Source organism: Dunckerocampus dactyliophorus, chromosome 10, assembly GCF_027744805.1.
Source record: "Dunckerocampus dactyliophorus isolate RoL2022-P2 chromosome 10, RoL_Ddac_1.1, whole genome shotgun sequence".
Taxonomy (NCBI): domain Eukaryota; kingdom Metazoa; phylum Chordata; class Actinopteri; order Syngnathiformes; family Syngnathidae; genus Dunckerocampus; species Dunckerocampus dactyliophorus.
This window is the reverse complement of record NC_072828.1, coordinates 17,431,938-17,449,558: the sequence shown is the minus strand read 5'-3', so window position 1 is coordinate 17,449,558 and position 17,621 is coordinate 17,431,938. Positions and strand designations below refer to the sequence as shown.

Sequence of the window (17,621 nt, the reverse complement as noted above, 5' to 3'; positions counted from 1 at the left end):
CATGGAAAAATGATTAGACCACCCTTGCTTCTTCAGTTTATTGATCCATTTTAATGCCTGGTACAACTAAAGGTACACTTGTTTGGACAAATATAATGATGATAACAAATATAGCTCATGAGCTGATAGCTAGCAACTTCCATGGTTTTCTCGATAATAAATCAGGTGAATAGCTGTAGCATTGTGCTGCCAAAAAATGTAACTTTTATGAGCTATTTTTGTTGTCATTGTTATATTTGTCCAAACAAATGTACCTTTAGTTGTATTAGGCATTAAAATGAACAAGAAACGGAAGAAAAAAGGGTGGTCTAATCATTTTTTCCATGACTGTAGATGCTCTCAACATGCGTTGACAGCAAGGCCAAATCAAGATGGCAGAGCTGACGACAAAACACAATTAAAGGTAGGGCAAACCTTACATGCCATTAGTCATACAAAGTAAACCAAAGGTCACAGATGCCCAATATCAGATGCACACTATTTAGGATTTGGAAATCTGCAGTGAGCAGACTACGTTTCATTAAAAACTGTAGTTATTTCTAAAGACCACAAGATGGCGAGAAAGCCCAGCAGATGTCTTGGATATCAACGGTAAACATTGACGACATTATTTGAATGACGATGACTTCAAATGTTACCTTTTTTAATGTTTTATCTGAAACTGACTTGGTGATAACATAATTTTAGGAATCTTATTATAAGGCATGTTTTTATTATGATGTTCTGAATCTTCGCTTGAAGATTTTTTTTCTGAACTATAAGGTAAGTCATGAACATCATCATTCACGCAGCGTGGGTTGAAAATGCATTTATAGCCATAAAAAAGTTGCTTTCCATCACAACAAGCCAACCACAAGTGGAAGAGGGCCTATTTCAAGTGTGTATGTGTGTGGCGTGTCCTACATGGCAAAAGTGCACTTTAGTAAAGTCTGGAAGCATCACACGTGAGTTTGGCGCAAAGCGGCAGTATGAGCCTGTTCAATTTTTATTTTGTGTAAATCGGTCTCTCAGTAAATTAGTTAAATTTTACCATCGCAAGTGAACGGGAGACTCTAGATCGGAGGTGGGCAAACTTTTTGACTCGTGGGCCACATTGGTTTAAAAAATGTGGCGTAGGGGCCATCTATATACCGAACGGAACGACATACTTGCTCACGGTGCAACGAAACAAAAACATAACACATCCGCAGCAATTTAACGCATCACATAAATCATCTACGACTACTAGGTGGTTGATAAACAGCAACATAACATAAACATAACATAACACGGAACCGAAAACCGTTATTTCCAAATGCCCGCAAGGCATGCTGGGTAGTCCAGCGGCAGCACCAATATGAGCTGTGCACAATAAAACATTGGCTATAAAAAGTGTTAACTCCTTCTTGTTTACTTCTCTGACGACCTCCTCGATCAAGGAAAAATGTGACAAACACAGCAAAATGCTGGGAGAAAGAGTACCACAAGCTACCCAGCATGCCTTGCGGCAGGACTACTGTATATGGGTATTTTTTTGGCATGGGTATTGTGTGTACATATTTATTTGTATGCCCACATTGTGCAATAGGCAGGTTACTTTGTGTGTGTTGAAGTGTTTTGCTGTTTGGATTTCTTTTTTAGTACAAGCCACAGATTGCGTCTGACTATTTTGGCGACTGAAGCGTGCCCCAACAGCACTGCCGGTCATGTTGCCGGCTCCAGTTTTGATGTTAAAGGTTTAAAAAAGTAATTTGGAAATGCCCTTTGGGCCGGAATAAGGTGCTTGTCGGTCCACGCCTCCTACTGGTTTTGGCTGCTTGGGTGGAGCTCTGTGGCATTGCTGTGCTGTTCTGGGCAAAGTGAGAACATGCAGTCCACGTGGGCCGACAAGGCGTTTACAGCAAGTAATAAGTTACATTGCAAGCCAACAGAAGGTGCGAGATCCTCCATTCAAAGTATACTTGGCATATGTTCACACCCCCTGCTTGTTTTGGGTGCTTTAGTTCAGATTTGCTTCAGTTCGGGTCTGGAACCAATGAACCGTTACAAACGCAGGACGACTGTATGTTTGCTCTGCTCAGCCTTCCGGTAGCAGTTCCGAAATTGCTCCCTTGCGCCCATCTGCAGTCGGATACTTTGCAGAAAAAGTTTAAGCAAAAGCTCCTTGAGATCCAACGGGACAAAGTGTAAATTCGTTGTCATTTTTCAACTGGTCTTAAAATTTTGATCAGGAGTGCATGTTGTATAAAAATCCAGTGTCATTTTGCAAAATAATAATTATAAAGAAAAAAAACGTTCCGTTTTTTAAAAATAACATTTATTTTCAGCATATTCAGACAATGTGACGGCACAGATTGTTTTTTATAACATTTAAAAGATGAACTGACTTATTTGGAGGAGCGTTGTCACGAAATATTGGTGCTAACTGATTAAATGAAAAGTCAAATATTACCAGAGCATTTCCTCATAAATGCAATATACAGTATAATACAGGCTGTTGGGAAAACAAATACAAAACATAAGAAATAATAATTAGAATACATAAGACTTGGTGGCGGTGGTTTTTACACATCAGTTAGTTGAACTTTTAACAACGTCCTAAAAGGGTTAGTAAAACTTCCTTTTCCTGTGAAAACTGCAGTTAAGTTTGAAGGGCGCGTGCTAATTTTGCTTTTACAATCACTGTAAAAATCATGCCCCAAACATTCATAATCCAATATAAAATGCAACAATGTATGTTTTCACTCTAAGACATATTTTGTTTTATTTACAGTCTCCTGCAGCCAAAACACATTACACGTTTTTGCCAACATTCAAACACGCGTGGCTACAAATACAATGAAATGCGTGCGTACAGTGTGTGATGTGTGTGTTCAGTCGCCTCTCGTTACTGTTTTTCCGGCGTATTGTTGACGAGAGGCCCGTAAAGACCACCCGCATAGCCCTGCTCCTTATGCAGTATTGTCCTGTCCCGGATCAGGTCGCTGAAGGCATAGTCCATGGGGGGCCTGAAGCCCAGGGTGGGCATGAGGCCGGTAGTGGAGTAGGGCGTCATGAAGGCCAGACCCCGGCTGTGAGCAGAGTAGGCCAGCCGCAGAGGGTTCAGTCCCAGGTGGGTGCCCAGCGGGTATGTGCTTGGGTCGGCTCCGAAGGGAGGAACGTTGGGCTGAAGGGGCGAGAAGGCCGAGCGGTTGCTGAGAGTCATGGCCCCAGGAAGCATGGGTCGAGTCGGGGCTGTCGCAGAGGAGGAGGCGGGTGGTGGTTGCGGCTGCTGCAGCATCCTGTCACCGCTCCATGTTTCCTCAAGCCCGGCCTTGCTGGCACCCTGAGCAGCACTGCCTCCATTGGAACCACCGTTGTTGAGGATCTGTTCGATTGCCTGTACCACATCCTTCCCGCAGCCTTGCAGAACGAGCTCCAGAACACTGCGCTTGTGGCTGGGGAACACCCGAGTGAGGATGTCGATGGCGTGCATGTGCCTGGAGGCCGCGGAGGACGGCGAGGACTCCTGCTCATCTTTGTCAGTCTCGGAACCGGAGTCAGAACCGAGGGAGCTGACAGATCCGGGAGTGTCCTCGTCGTCTTTTAAAGGTTTGGCTACCGGGGAGTTGATGAAGGATTCGCTGTCTCCGTTCTCAGAGCCGGAGCCTACGTGCCGGCCGTCTGGGGAGGAGATTCCCGGAACTGAGTCACTCTCGGTAGGTTTGCCACCGGGCTGCTGCGGGGTGGAAGGACCGGATAGCTGGCCCTTGGGGAACAACTCGAACTTCTGGACGCTCGAATCTGTTGGCAAAAGGAAAAATTATGATTAAAAGGTAATTAATTTTTTTAAAGTTTTGTCTTCCAATTCCATTAGCATAAGCTACAATATAGAGAGCATTGAAGCTAATAAGGCTGTTTTAACACTGCAACTGCCATTCAATAATAGTTTTAATATTGGGTGTATTTGGGGTTTCTAATATTTTGTCCACATAACCAAAACATTATCTCTCAGTGAGGTCCGTTGCCTTTAAAAACGGTTATTATTTTGTACACATTCAGTCTCCGCTAAAGCGGGGTGTACTAAAGTTAGTACTATTGTTTTCACACTATAATTGAAATATATTAACTTCATCCTGTTTCTCAATCACGAAGAAACAGGATGAAGTTAATATCCTTAATCAAGTGATCAAATAAAAATCAAAACATTAGCTCTCAAGGTTGTCCAATTTAAACAATGAGCGGTCACTTCATTGGGTACACCCGCAAACTTCAATTTCAAATGAAAAGAGCTGCGTTAAAGTGAATATGCTGTTTTAATAAGTGAGAAGTATGAATGAACAATATGTTCATTATTGTGACTGCATTTGGGATTTCTAATATTTTGTCCAAATATTAGAATCAGCTCTCTTCTTTGCACGGGGCGGCTGTGCACCACTGCAAACACCGTAATGAAGATATTGTTAAATGAATACCTCTTTTTAGCATTATTACCTTTTGCATTCAGCTTTGGATGTCATTTGGAGAGAGAGCGAGCGAGTGAGCGCGTGCTGAATATATATTGATTTTCCATTAATAAGACATGTACTGTATTTCTATATATTTTCATATTATATCCATACAGGGACGTCACCAAATCTCTCTACATTGTGCAGATACATCATGAAATGAAAGGGAGAAGACCACGTAAGAATGGCTGCTATGAATGCATATGTTGGTTATAGTCATTGCATTTTCATGCATTGTAAGTGCATTAAAGAAAAGTATTTTTTTCCTCACCAGAGTTGCTGGTCTCGCTGTTAACAGAACCAAACACCTCATAGCTGGGCCTCGGAGGGATGATGCCGTTAGCCGCAGCCAGGGCCAGCCCCTCTGCGGTGCCGTAGAGCAGCTGCAACTCCCGGGCTTCGTTCTCTTCCTGCGCCTGCTGCCTCCTGAGTGCCACCTGGGCCGCCATGACGCGCTGCCTCTCGGCTATCAGCGTACACTTGGCGCACATGCAGTCCTTCCACCGACAGTAGCGCTTGTGGCCCTTCAGCGCCGACACCACGCCGTGGTTCCTGCAGCGGGCGCACTTGGGCGTGCGGGGGTACTTGTCGGCGGCGCGGAGCAGCAGAGGAGGCCCGCGCAGTAGGTTCCCTGCCATGGAGACAGGGATGGTGGACGCTGCTGCTGCAGCAGCCGCCGCTGCGGCCGCAGCGGGGTGGACCTGGGTAGCGGAGGAGGCGCTGGGCAGCTCTGATCTGAGATCCATGGTGGTGATAAGAATACTAGAAGTGGACACAAGATGAGGACGTGATTTTGTGAGGACCACTTCTACTTAGCGGATATCTCCAGTAGCAAAAACTTGTTGAGTTTAAAATCCAAAAAGAAGAGGAGCAATCCTGGCGGACTATGTGTGTAGGTGGATGTTTGGACGCCGCCTGAGACACTAACTTCCTCCAGAGATCGTCAGTGGATACAGAACACTGTCTTCCTCCTTTACTATTGTTGCTGCCACCTTTTCATTAGACAAATTTGACAACAATGTGACGCCTGTCATTGGCGGAAAGGGGAAGGAGCAATCTGATTGGCTTGCTTCATTTTTCAACTGTGTCCACCTGAGTTCTTCTTCTTCTGTCTCCCCCCCCCAACCGCCCCACCACCCTCAACCCCCCCATCCAGCACCTCCAAAACATCAAGTGTTAAGAATCTGACGGGAGTTCCACAAAGCCCAACTCAGATGCAGCGTGTTTTATTACATTTTAAATATATATCATTTGATAGAAGCCACATAGAATACAACAACTATCACTGCCGTTTCGTATTATCGTCGTTATTAGTCGTATTCAAAAAAGATGTCATCGGCCGGGAGGTAAGTCTCATATACTGTGTTTCATTCTTTTGGATGTATGTTTTGTATCAGTTAAGCTACATTGATGTGCCATACAGACAATAAATAATGACATGTGCAATTGTTCCGTGCTTTGCTTAGTGAAGATAGCCAAGTCGATTTAGAATAAAACGCTTAAATAGTGCATATCGTGTTTTTTATGATGTTACATGGTTTTAAACCAAACATTGATCATTTTTGTTTTTGACTAAATGTATGAATGTGAGTCTGATTAAAAATAAATTATTTTAGACACAAATGGAAGAGTATTTTTTTTCTTTAAATTATTATATATTATATATATTACCATTATAATCAATTTAAACACGTACTTTTATTTTTCTATGTTGCTTTTGCATTGTATTGTTATTGTATTTGAGGGTTGGTCCCCAAAATGATTACCTACATTCAATTCAAAATTGACCTGACAAAATACTGCAGCATTTTATATCAGAATGATATCTTTATGTAAATATTCGTAATAAAATATTCTAAATAAATACATCTCACTGAGGGATATTTGAATTACTTTTTTATTTCGCATATAACTGGATCTGAAATACATCATGTGTTTTATTTGTATGACTTTGCAGATACATTCGTCATAATTATCATGGAGGTTGGTATTAATGTTGTTTAAATATATTCACAAGATGAAAACATTTGAGGTCCATTGGAGACTAAATTGTCCATAGGTATGAACGTGAGCGTGAATGGTTGTTTGTCTATACGTGCCCTGCGATTGGCTGGCGACCAGTCCAGGGTGTACCCGTCTCTGGCCCAAAAATCAGCTGGGATAGACTCCAGCATACCCCCGCGACCATAGCAAGGACAAGCGGCATGGAAAATGAATGAATGAATGAAAAACATTTCGGCTTTATACAGTCTCTTGGGGTTAGATCCGAAAATATTATAAATATGTCTACAAATATAATATAATATATATTTTATATGAAGATATATTGTATTTAATTGAACTATAAATAGTCATGCGTTTGTATATGGGCAATATGAAATGATATAGTCAGTTTAAAATGTTTTTAGAACCTTTTTTCGAATTTAGAATGACAACAGTGTCCCTAGGGGGTCAGGTCATATAATAAATAGCACACATTATTTCAGCGCCATGCATAGGCTATATATATATATATGAAAATGTGATATTGCTTTTATTTTTTTACTAATATAAGATGGAATGACCAATCAAATACTGCATACGTAGTGCACTATATGCAGTATAGAACAGATCTAATGAATGCACGCAAAGAGACCTGTCAAAAAGACCCCCCCAGTTCAGCACCTGCTCACTCACCTGTCCACTCCCCACGCAGCTCAGTGAGACTCTTTGAAAGACGTTAACTTGAAGATGTTTCTAGTGGGCTCTTTGGGAGCATGACTAAAAAAAAAAAAAGTGAACAACGTCGAGGAGCAGGAGGAGAGTGCGAGTGAGGGAGGAGGAGGAGGAAGAGAAAGAAGAAAATGGTCTCCATCTCCTCCTCTTTGTTTACTTTCTGAATCACTGTAAGCAAATGCCATCTGTTTCCTCGCCGCTGTCATCTGCACCTTAATTACCCAGCCAACAGGCTAATGGAGACGATATTAAAACGACATCTTTTTGACATTCAAAGTAATTATGTGCCCCGAACGCAATGTTGATGCATGCAAGTGGCAGCCTACGAGAGGAAGGGGGGGGGGGGGGGGGGGGGGGGGGGGGGGGGGGGGGGGCCAAAATGAAAGTTAAAGTTGATCAATATGCACTTTTTAGGCGTTTTTGGTTAGGATGTTGTTTTGTGTTGTAGTCTAAGATGACACGTGTTTGTTAAATTATACACACAGGCTACTTCGATGTGTACACGACGCGGTGACATCGACTACAGAGAAACTGTCTTCACAAAGACCATTTTAGGCTGCAATTAAATATTTACTTTTTATTCACATTCATTATTTGAAGCTGTTTTTGTCATCACAAGAGGACGGGGACTGATAGTGGTTTATTTAATGTGAGTTTAATATATATATACAATTCATTAGGTGCACCATGCAAAAAAGTGTCTTTGCAAACCGTATTAGCCTAATTACTATTGCAACAACACATCACCAATAGGATCAAACGTGAGACCTCATGTCTCATGACATAGTTTGTCTATTTGAAATAATTTATGATTGAAAAAGTGCACTGCGTTATACTTAGGAACAGTATGCTGCAGTGCAGTTTGACACCACTGCAATAATAATTTGCATTATTATTGTGGTGACAATAGTAATAATCTACATTATTAATGCACGGTATGCATTTTTGTAGATAATATTAGATTCATGCAATTATTGTATTGGATCTCATTAGATCTGTGGCGATCCTAAAGTTATAAACTGCTCTATTTTTTGATGAGCTGGTCTACCATAAAACTGCATTATGACAAGGATTAAGTCGTCCTTTATTCTTGCAGGCCCAATTAAAAATGCCCCCCGCGCATTCAAAGTGACTGAGAGCACCAATCGACTTTGAAGCGGTTCATTAGGCCTATGCACCCACAAAACTGCATCATAGGCTTTCATTTCAATGAGTGACGCAACAGATGAGTAGGGTTTTTTTAACACCCCTTTTAACGTGGCGACAAAAGCCCATGCTTGACCCGACATATGTAGCAGCATGTTTCCGCTGCCCTGCACCCCGATGGCCGCTGCTGCCGGCCGCTTCGCCCCACCAGCCCGGCGCTATCCCGCTGCTGCTGCAGCCGCCAGAAAAAGAGAGAAAGAGAGAGAGAGAGAGAGAGAGAGAGAGAGAGAGAGAGAGAGAGAGAGAGAGAGAGAGAGAGAGAGAGAGAGAGAGAGAGAGAAGTAGAGCTGTAAATCATAAGTACTGTACAAGTCAACTGTATATAATCAGAGGCCGGAAGAAAGTCATTTCTGGAAAAGGTACAATAACAAATAAGGCTCTATCCTTATTAGTATACATAGTGTGTGGATGCTGGATAAACAAATACAAAGAGAGACGTAACTCCCAACTGTAAGACCGTTTCACCCAATCAGAAGCCTGATTTCTGGAACGGGCACATTATGGTGATATACGAAATGGTGTATGAATATTTTAAATATATTGAGGGCGTCCAAAGCTGCTGGAAACGCACACACACACACACGCACACACACACACACACACAATGCCGTTTTTGTGGCCCGGAGCTAGTTTGGCAGGGATTATTTTTGTTTAATGAGTGGGCTACAAGTATTCATCAACACGGCCAGATTATTGGACTCCGCAAGATCTTCCTTCAGTGGCACATAACTGCAGTGTGTGTGTGTAGCCAATTAAAAACTCTCTCCTTGTTCCTACCCTCCACATCTGCCTCCTGTGCAAAGCAGGCAGGCCGATGAATAGACGCTCATTGAGATCACAGATGGAGTATGGCTTTCTTTTTGCGGGAAATTTGAGAAACACCATTGTCCCCAATCAAAACTCAATGTGGCGCCTTACAATGGCGCTCCCTTTGAGCCGACCCGCTTCAATTGGCCTTGTTTTTGAAACTTGAAGTGTTCCGCACAAAGACGTGGCCCTAAATGTCACCATTGCCTCGCTGTGTGCGTGTGTGTGTGTGTATGCGCGTGCACAATTAATATGAAGGTATAATTACTCCTCTCCACGCTACTGCACACATTTAGAACCCCAGCGGCTCACTTATTACGTATAAGACTTAGTTTTTTTAGTATAGACAAGGGACAACGGAATTTATTCAACAAACTATTTGCTTTAATAAGAACTTGAATTGGATCAGTGCGCAGGAATCTCATGTAAACCCCAATTAGTTGGAAATAAGCGATATCATGATGCACTTTCATTTTACTTTTAGTTCCGGCATGAAATATAGACAAAATAAAGATGTATATTTAAATATCTGTCGGTGTGATTTCATGCTTGTCTTCTGAGTAAACGTACAAAGTCATTCTCAGTTAATGCTGAGCTGTCCAAAGCTGTGCCACTGAAGCTGACCAAACAGAACGCAGATGCATTTAAAAAGTAAACAGCATTTAAAAATATATATTTTAAAAATGCTTCCAACCTCCAAACAGGCAATTAAATATATAGGATTTAGTGTATATCCATAGGAATAAATCAAAAGAATTTAAAAAAGTAAATGAAAAAAAAACTTGTGATCATCTCCACCCCCAAAACAAATCAGTATTTGTCAATGTTTTATATTAGAGAGTTCCTGTACACGAGTAAAAACAATAAGTAACCATAATTTAAAATAAGATATTTAGTCTAACCTGAAATCCTCGCGGTATTTTTTCTGTCCAACGTGTAATATTACTAAATAATATTTAGTAATCAATATTACGCAATAATCTCTCTGCTTCAATTTCGTTATATTCAACAATATATGCTTTTTTTTGGCCTAAAAGGACAAACTTAATTTTACGCTTATATATAGAATACTCTGATTACATTAAGAAATAAAACAAATATCGAATAAAAAACGATTCCAAAGTTGTATTTAGTATCGAACTAACAGGGACATATCAGTAAAAATGAGGGTACCAAATATTTTTTTAGATAAAAACTAAAGTTTGGTTTATATGTCTGTGATTTAGGTATTTAATATGTAAAGTACAAAAGGACAGTGAATTAATAAATAGATTTGTTTTAAATCAGAATTGAATGAAAGGCGGAACGTCTTCTAAGACAACATATTTGCAATCAAATAAGAATACAATGAAGTGGATGAATGACAATATTCACCGCACATTTTATCACATTGGCTACAGGGCAACTAGTCCCGTGTGTTTTTTGTTTTCTCGACATAAAAAAAAGTATTTGCATGCATTAAGAGAGAGCAGACACAGACATCAGGATTTTAGTGACCCTCCTTTTGTGTCCCCCCCAAAACTCCAACAGTTTAAGCCTCACAGATTCTGTTTCTTTGGCCGAGGCCCACCATCTCTGAGAAAGTAAACTCAAGCGGTGACCCTCCAAGGTTTAGGCCAGTCTGGGATCCAAAGCGGAGATGCTGTGATTCCAACATCCCAGTGTTTCCCACTTCAAAAGGAGGGAGGTGGAGATGGTTTGTATTAGGAATTTTGCTCACTCGCCAGTGAGCGACATTCTTGACCCCGGCGAGGGCTGGTTAAACATCGACACTTTGCCTCCTTTGTCGTCATACACAGCGTCAAGACAGCATCCTGAGGTGACCTTAAGCTCATGGCACGGACCCTCTGTGTGTCCCAATGTGGGCCATTTGAACAGGATGATGAAGACGTCAAGCCTAGTCTGGTTTGACTCTTTGTCATAAGAGAAGCTGATACCACTCGGCCACCAGCTACAGATGCTTATGATGCCCCAAAACAATGAAATAATTTAATTGCACTTATGAGATCACAGACCTCCACCATAGCAAAACCAAAGTGGAAAACATTACAGTATTATAACTGCGTTTGTTTGTTAGCAGATTACGTCCTGCTTCATAGAGGATGATGAATATACTGTACTGGTGGTGCCATTATGATAATAACAACACACAAAAAAAACACAAAAAGTGTGAAAAAGCCATGCCCCCTTCCTGATTTAATTTTTTGTCACACTTAAATGTTTCAGATCATCAAACAAATGTCAATATGATTCAGTGACAACACAACTGAACACAAACTGCAGTTTTACGTGAAACATTTTATGATTAAGGGAGAAAATAAAAATCCAAACCTACATGTCCTTGTGTGAAAAAGTGATTGCCCCCTAAAGCTAAAAAGTGGTTGTGCCACCCTTAGCAGCAACAACTGCAATCAAGCGTTTGCGAATACTTGCAACGAGTGCTGAGCGCAGTGGAGGAATGTTGGCGCATTCATCTTTGCAGAATTGTTGTATTCATTCAGCCACTTTGGTTTCAGTTTGGGGTCACCAACAGATTGCCGGACATTCTCCTTCAGGATTTTTTGGTGGACAGCAGAATTCATGGTTCCATTTATCACTGCAAGTCTTCCAGGTCCTGAAGCAGCAAAACAGCCCCAGACCAGAAAAGTACCACATTTGACTGTTATGTTTTTTGCCGTTACTTTTACATATGATGTAATGGGACACACACTTTTGTGTTGTCAGACCATAGAGTATTTTTCTCCAAAGGTCTTGGGGAGCAAGATGTTTTCTGGCAAAATGAGACGAGCCTTAATGTTCTTTTTGTTCAGCAGTGGTTTTCGGCTTGGAACTCTGCCATGCACATCGTTTTGCCCAGTGTCCATCTTCTGGTGGAGTCATGAACACTGACCTTAACTGAGGCGAACGAGGCCTGCAGTTCTTTGGATGTTGTGGTGGGGTCTTTTGTGACCTCTTGGATGAGTCATCGCTGCACTCTTGGAGTCATTTTGGTTGGCAAGCCACCCCTGGGAAGGTTCACCACTGTTCCATGTTTTCGCCATTTGTGCATAATGGCTCTACTATGGTTCACTGGAGTCCCAAAGCTTTAGAAATGGCTTTATAACCTTTTCCACACTGATAGATCTCAATTAATCTCAGTATGTTAACGGGGGGCAATCACTTTTTCACACCGTGTCATAGGTTTGGATTTTTTCTCTCCCTTAATAATAAAAAGTTTCATTTAACAACTGCATTTTGTGTTCAGTTGTTTTGTCATTGACTAATATTTCAAATTGTTTGATGATATGAAAGATTGAGTAATTGCTTACTCAAATTTTTTTTGTCTTACTCCCAATTCTTCTTTTTGCATTTTGAAACTTTATTTAGAACCTCTAAGATCGAACAGTGCAAAATTGTATATTCCTGCAATTTTTCAACTGGTCTTAACATTCTAATCAGGAGTGTATATATATATATAAAGTTTTAATAAAATGAATATTTTTAATCTTTTTTAATTAAAAAAAATACATATAATTTTTCCTAGTTAATCCTTCCTACAAATACTTCGTCCTATTTTCATGTTTTGTACCACTTTTTTAAAAATGCATCATTGAACATGTTTGAGTACCTAGAAAAGCGCTATATAAAGTTAGTTAAGTAGTGGTTATAAAGTAGTAGTCAGGAGATTTGTCCTGCTCTCGCAATAAGTGATTTGGAAGAGGTAATAACGTTGTTGGCATCCATCAGTCTCCGAAGACTATGGTAGTGCAAACCCTGCTGTGCCTGTACAGTCCAATCCTCGAGAGCCAGGGTCTACAACAGTTGCTGCAGGTCCTGCTGGGTGCTGAATGTAGTCTCTACTGTCTCCTTAGCTGATGTTCTTCCCATCTGGTCTCTCTTCTCACTTCTGCTTCTTCGAGGCCGTCCTTCACGGTGGACTACCAAATGACGTGGTCTGAGGATGCTGTTTCCAGGTCTGCTGGCTCAATGCTGCCTGCCCTCCGGTCGTGCTCACAGATGTCTTTGTCACAGATGTCTTTGTAACGCAGTGCGGGCCGTCCAGTAGGTCTGTAGCCAGTGGCCAACTCGCTATGCAGAACATTCTTTGGAGTGCGGCCACAGTCCATGAAGCAGACATGGCCCAGCCAACGCAGTCGTCTTTGCATTAGCATGGCAAACATGCTCGATATCCCTGCCTGGGCCAAGACGTCCTTGTTGGTGACACGATCTTGCCAAGTGATACCCCGGGGGGCCTCTGAGGCAACGCAGGTGGAAGGCATTGAGCCTGCGTTCTTCATGAGAGGGTTCCATGCTTTGCTTCCATACAGAAGTGTTCAGCACCTTTGTACTCTTTCATCTTCGTGTTGGTTGAACGATAGTTATTGCCAAAGCTACAGTCCCCTTTGTTGTTGTACAGTGTGATGATCTTGGCATCACGGATGTCTTGGGGTACTGTCCCTTCTTCCCAGCACCGCAGCAGGAGTTCATGGAGATGGTAGAGGAGAGAGCTGTCCTTTCACTCTTTGACGACATCCGGCGGGATGCCATCACTGCCTGGTGCTTTGCAGTCCCGCTCTTGCAATGCGTTCTTTGGAGGAGGTAATAACTTAAAAGGCAGATTTTAAGGTAGTCCAAAATTGACCCCCAATGACCTCTATGAAAAGGCTGAGACGAAAACAGCTAACGGCAAAAGATTGATGTGGAATATCAAAATGGCATTTCCGAGTCTGTCACAACAACGTCAACAGTGTTGAGGAGGTGGAACATGCCCGAGCATATTGAACGCATCACGCTGCATGATAGAAACTGTAATCTTACACTCCAGAGGAGATGCACTATGCACATGTCGTCCCCATTGCTTTGACAGGACATGCACCTGTCTGACAGTTTGCGTAAACAAATTCCAACCTCACCTTCGCCCTGAGCTCACATGTCTGACAGTAATGCAAAAAAAACAAAAAAAACCCCAGACAATTTAACATTTGCCCTCAAGAGCTTCAACAGCAGCACTCACGTACTCAAAGACTCATGTACTCACTGACTACTTTAAAAGCAAGGTCACATTATAGGAGCTAGTCTTTAACTCAGATGTCGAGTGAGGTTTCAATGAAACATAGCATGCCAGTCACTTTTTGTAGACGAAACACTAAATTAGCTAACACAGTGATGAATCAAAGCTGCATTTACCACATTAAGTATGTGTACTGGTGTTTAGAGTTCTGTTTCCTCTTAATTATGCAAGGTCATTTTCATTGGTCTAAAAGTCCATGAAACCCCGACCTAAATCTGGCAATAGTAAAACATATCGAAAGCCTCTGAAGTTGTACACGTTGGAAAACCTCGAAAGTCCCACAACATTTTGGATTTTGTACCAGCACACACAAGATTAACTCAATAAAGACTTGGAACAGAAGAATAGACATTTTTGCAGTGGTCTTTTTACACTTGTATGACTAAGAATCTTAAGGAGGAGATGAACAGCTGTGACGTGAATCAATTTGGAATAATCTTTAACGTTAAAGGTGCTGTCTGCAGAAGGGGAAAAGGCTTCTACAACTGAACAAACTGGTCCTTGAACAGATTGATTAACATTTCGGCTCCCGATTACACTTTTACAATAAAAAAAATACAACCGCTAGCAGATGTTACCTGTAGTAGTTTAAAACAACAGATTAATCAAATAAATGTATATACTTGTCACAATTCAATTAAACGTTTTGTGAAAATTGAGTTTGACCCGAATAAGACGATTGGTGTCCATGGCTGTCACAGCTGTCTGATCATGTAAATATTCACACACATACAACAGTGGTTCACGCCCCCTTGCTTTACCTAACCAAGGCACCCTTAAATAACCAATTAGAGTAAATTACACTGTGTACAAAATCCGATTAAAGTCTCACGAGAATATGTTCCCAATGTTATTCATATCAAACAAATATCATCAGTATCATTAACAACAGTATATTAACGTTCCTTCCTCATGCAGTCTGACTCACAAGTGAGTAATCAATAAAGCTTGTCTTGTTGATAAGCATGACAGAAAGTCTGGATCTGATCTGCAGCTCTTCCTCCAGCCTTGCCCTGCCTTCAGCGATACATTGTTTGGCCAAAGCTGGGGGAAGTGCGGCTGGCTGAGCATATTAGTGCAACTCAGTCATCGCGTGTGAAACGAGACAAGAAAAATACAGCCTTGGCTGAGAATGACAAAAAGGATGGAAGGACTGATCTTATAAATATTTTGAAACAGGATGTGATGACAGCGCTCAGCCAGATTTATAATTGTCTATTTCACCCTCGAGGATGAAGTTCAAGCCAGCAGAAACCATGTTTGAGGTGCCACAAAATCAACGAAACAGCTTCGAGGTAAGAATTGGTTGCAAAATCATCTGGTTGAGCTACACTACTTTGCTCAATAACATTTGTATTCTATTATGTCACCTGTTCGTACAGTGCATTCGAAAAGTATTCACAGTGCTTCACTTTTTCCACATTTTATGTTACCTTATTTGAAAAAGTATTTTTTTTCCCATCAAAATTCTACACATGCTACCCCATAATGACATGATAAAAACAAAATCCCCACGTATTAAAGAGAGATATTTAAAAAAAATGTACATGTACAAAAAAAACCATGTACATCCCTCGCCACTTCTTGCTTTGACTTTAGCGGTTTCGCTCTGTCACGATATTTCAATATAGTCATCCTTTGCCCTTCGCAGTTGGAATTTTGCAGCTTCACTCTATCACGGTTTTAAAAATACATATTAATACTGTAAATCATTCTGTTTCATGGTTGACTACAGACTATTATTAGTCAAAACATTTTCATATTCTCAGTCGGAAAAGGGTGCATTGCACCCTCACGGTTGGGAAGTATCTCGGGGTCTTGTTCACGAGTGAGAGAAGGTTGGAGCGTGAGGTCGAGGGCGGATCGGCGCAGTGTCTGCGATAATGTGGTCCCTGTACCGGACCGTCGTGGTGAAGAGAGCTGAACTGGAAGGCTAAGCTCTCAATTTACCTGTCCATCTATGTTCCTACCCTCACCTATGGTCATGAGCTTTGAGTCATGACCGAAAGAACCAGACTGCGGATACAAGCGGCTGAAATGAGTTTCCTCCATACAGTGGGTGGAATCACCCTAACAGATAGGGTGAGGAGCTCAGTCATCCGAAAGGGGCTCAGAGTAGAGCCGCTGCTCCTTCACATCAAGAGGAGCCAGTGGATGTGGCTCGGGCATCTAGTCCAGATGCCTCCCGGACGCCTCCCTGATGAAGTGTTCCAGGCATGCCCCGCCGGGAGAAGGCCCCGGAGCAGACCTAGGACACGCTGGAAGGATTAGGTCTCACAGCTGGCCCTGGAACGCCTTGGCGTCCTCGTGGTAGAACTGGAAGAGGTGACCGGGGCTTGGTAAGTCGGGGTTTCCCTACTGAGACTGCTGCCCCCGCAACCCGGACCCAGATAAGCAGAGGAAAATGAATGGATGGATGGATGGACATATGCATATTAAAGCAAATGTTACGTTATTTTATGCCAAATTAAGCATTTTCAAGCATAAAAATGGCTAAATGAGCTACAAAACAAATACTGTATAAGACAATAAAGACACATTCAAAGACACTGACGTACTATTCTACACTAGTCATTAGGTGTCAGTAATGTGACGTAACCCAGAGCAAGCTGAAACTCAACTCTGAGCCCCTGACGCCACTTCCTATCCGCCACTCACCCTTTTCCCCTAGGGGACACATTTGCCGCAACACACACAAGCACAAGTCTTATTTATGTCTTAAATGGCTTATTTACTCTTATTGTGTCTACGATATTGGATAATACGAATGTAAATGTGACTATAGGGGTGTCAGATCTTGTTAGGCCTCTAATAATGTTAAAAATGGTATTTAGAAGATGTTAAACAGGTTTTCCGTGCTCAAACTATGAAAAATTTGATTTATGAATAAGGAATCCTACTAAATTCACTTAACATGGTTGGTTCCCGGACCAATTACCACGACAAATGAGGGATTACTGTATATTAGTCTGAAGAAAGTCACTGCTGTTTTGTGGGTGACTACGACCTACTATTACTCAAAAAATATGCACGTTAGCATAATTTCTGTATTTGGGCCTAAATTAAGCATTTTCAAGCATAAATATTGCTAAATGAACTAAAATACAAACATATGGTAATATAAGGAGTACAGAAGACATACTGTACTCACCCATTCAAAGACAAAAACCTCAGTACGCTTATCTATGTACGCTTATCTATGTAGCATCATGACATCATTGAACAAGTTGCAGTATTTTCACAGATTAGTGCTGGTGTGTAAGAACAGGGTGTGTTTAATTATCATGTATGTAAGTATCATTACTATGTAAGCATGTAGTAAGCGTATCAAATGAAACAAATTGCACAGTAGGGGTTTGTGTGGAGTATGTGTGTGT

The 17,621-nt window shown here is 41.6% G+C and overlaps 1 protein-coding gene across 1 annotated transcript; it reads right to left on the bottom strand.

The window, feature by feature from the left end:
- Positions 1-2,309: 2,309 nt before the first annotated feature.
- dmrta2 (DMRT-like family A2) lies at positions 2,310-5,583 on the bottom strand. The gene is made up of 2 exons (XM_054789299.1): positions 4,738-5,583; positions 2,310-3,762 (listed from the first exon to the last, which is right to left on the bottom strand). Exons 1-2 carry the CDS (start codon positions 5,210-5,212, stop codon positions 2,867-2,869), a joined length of 1,371 nt encoding a protein of 456 aa, XP_054645274.1. The 5' UTR covers positions 5,213-5,583; the 3' UTR covers positions 2,310-2,866.
- Positions 5,584-17,621: the final 12,038 nt, after the last annotated feature.

Excerpts from the sequence above, each read along its gene's own strand:
- dmrta2 (XM_054789299.1), bottom strand. The coding sequence starts at position 5,212 with ATGGATCTCAGATCAGAGCTGCCCAGCGCCTCCTCCGCTACCCAGGTC. Across the intron at positions 3,763-4,737 it reads CAGCGAGACCAGCAACTCTG|ATTCGAGCGTCCAGAAGTTC; the intron begins GTGAGGAAAAAA and ends TTTTGCCAACAG.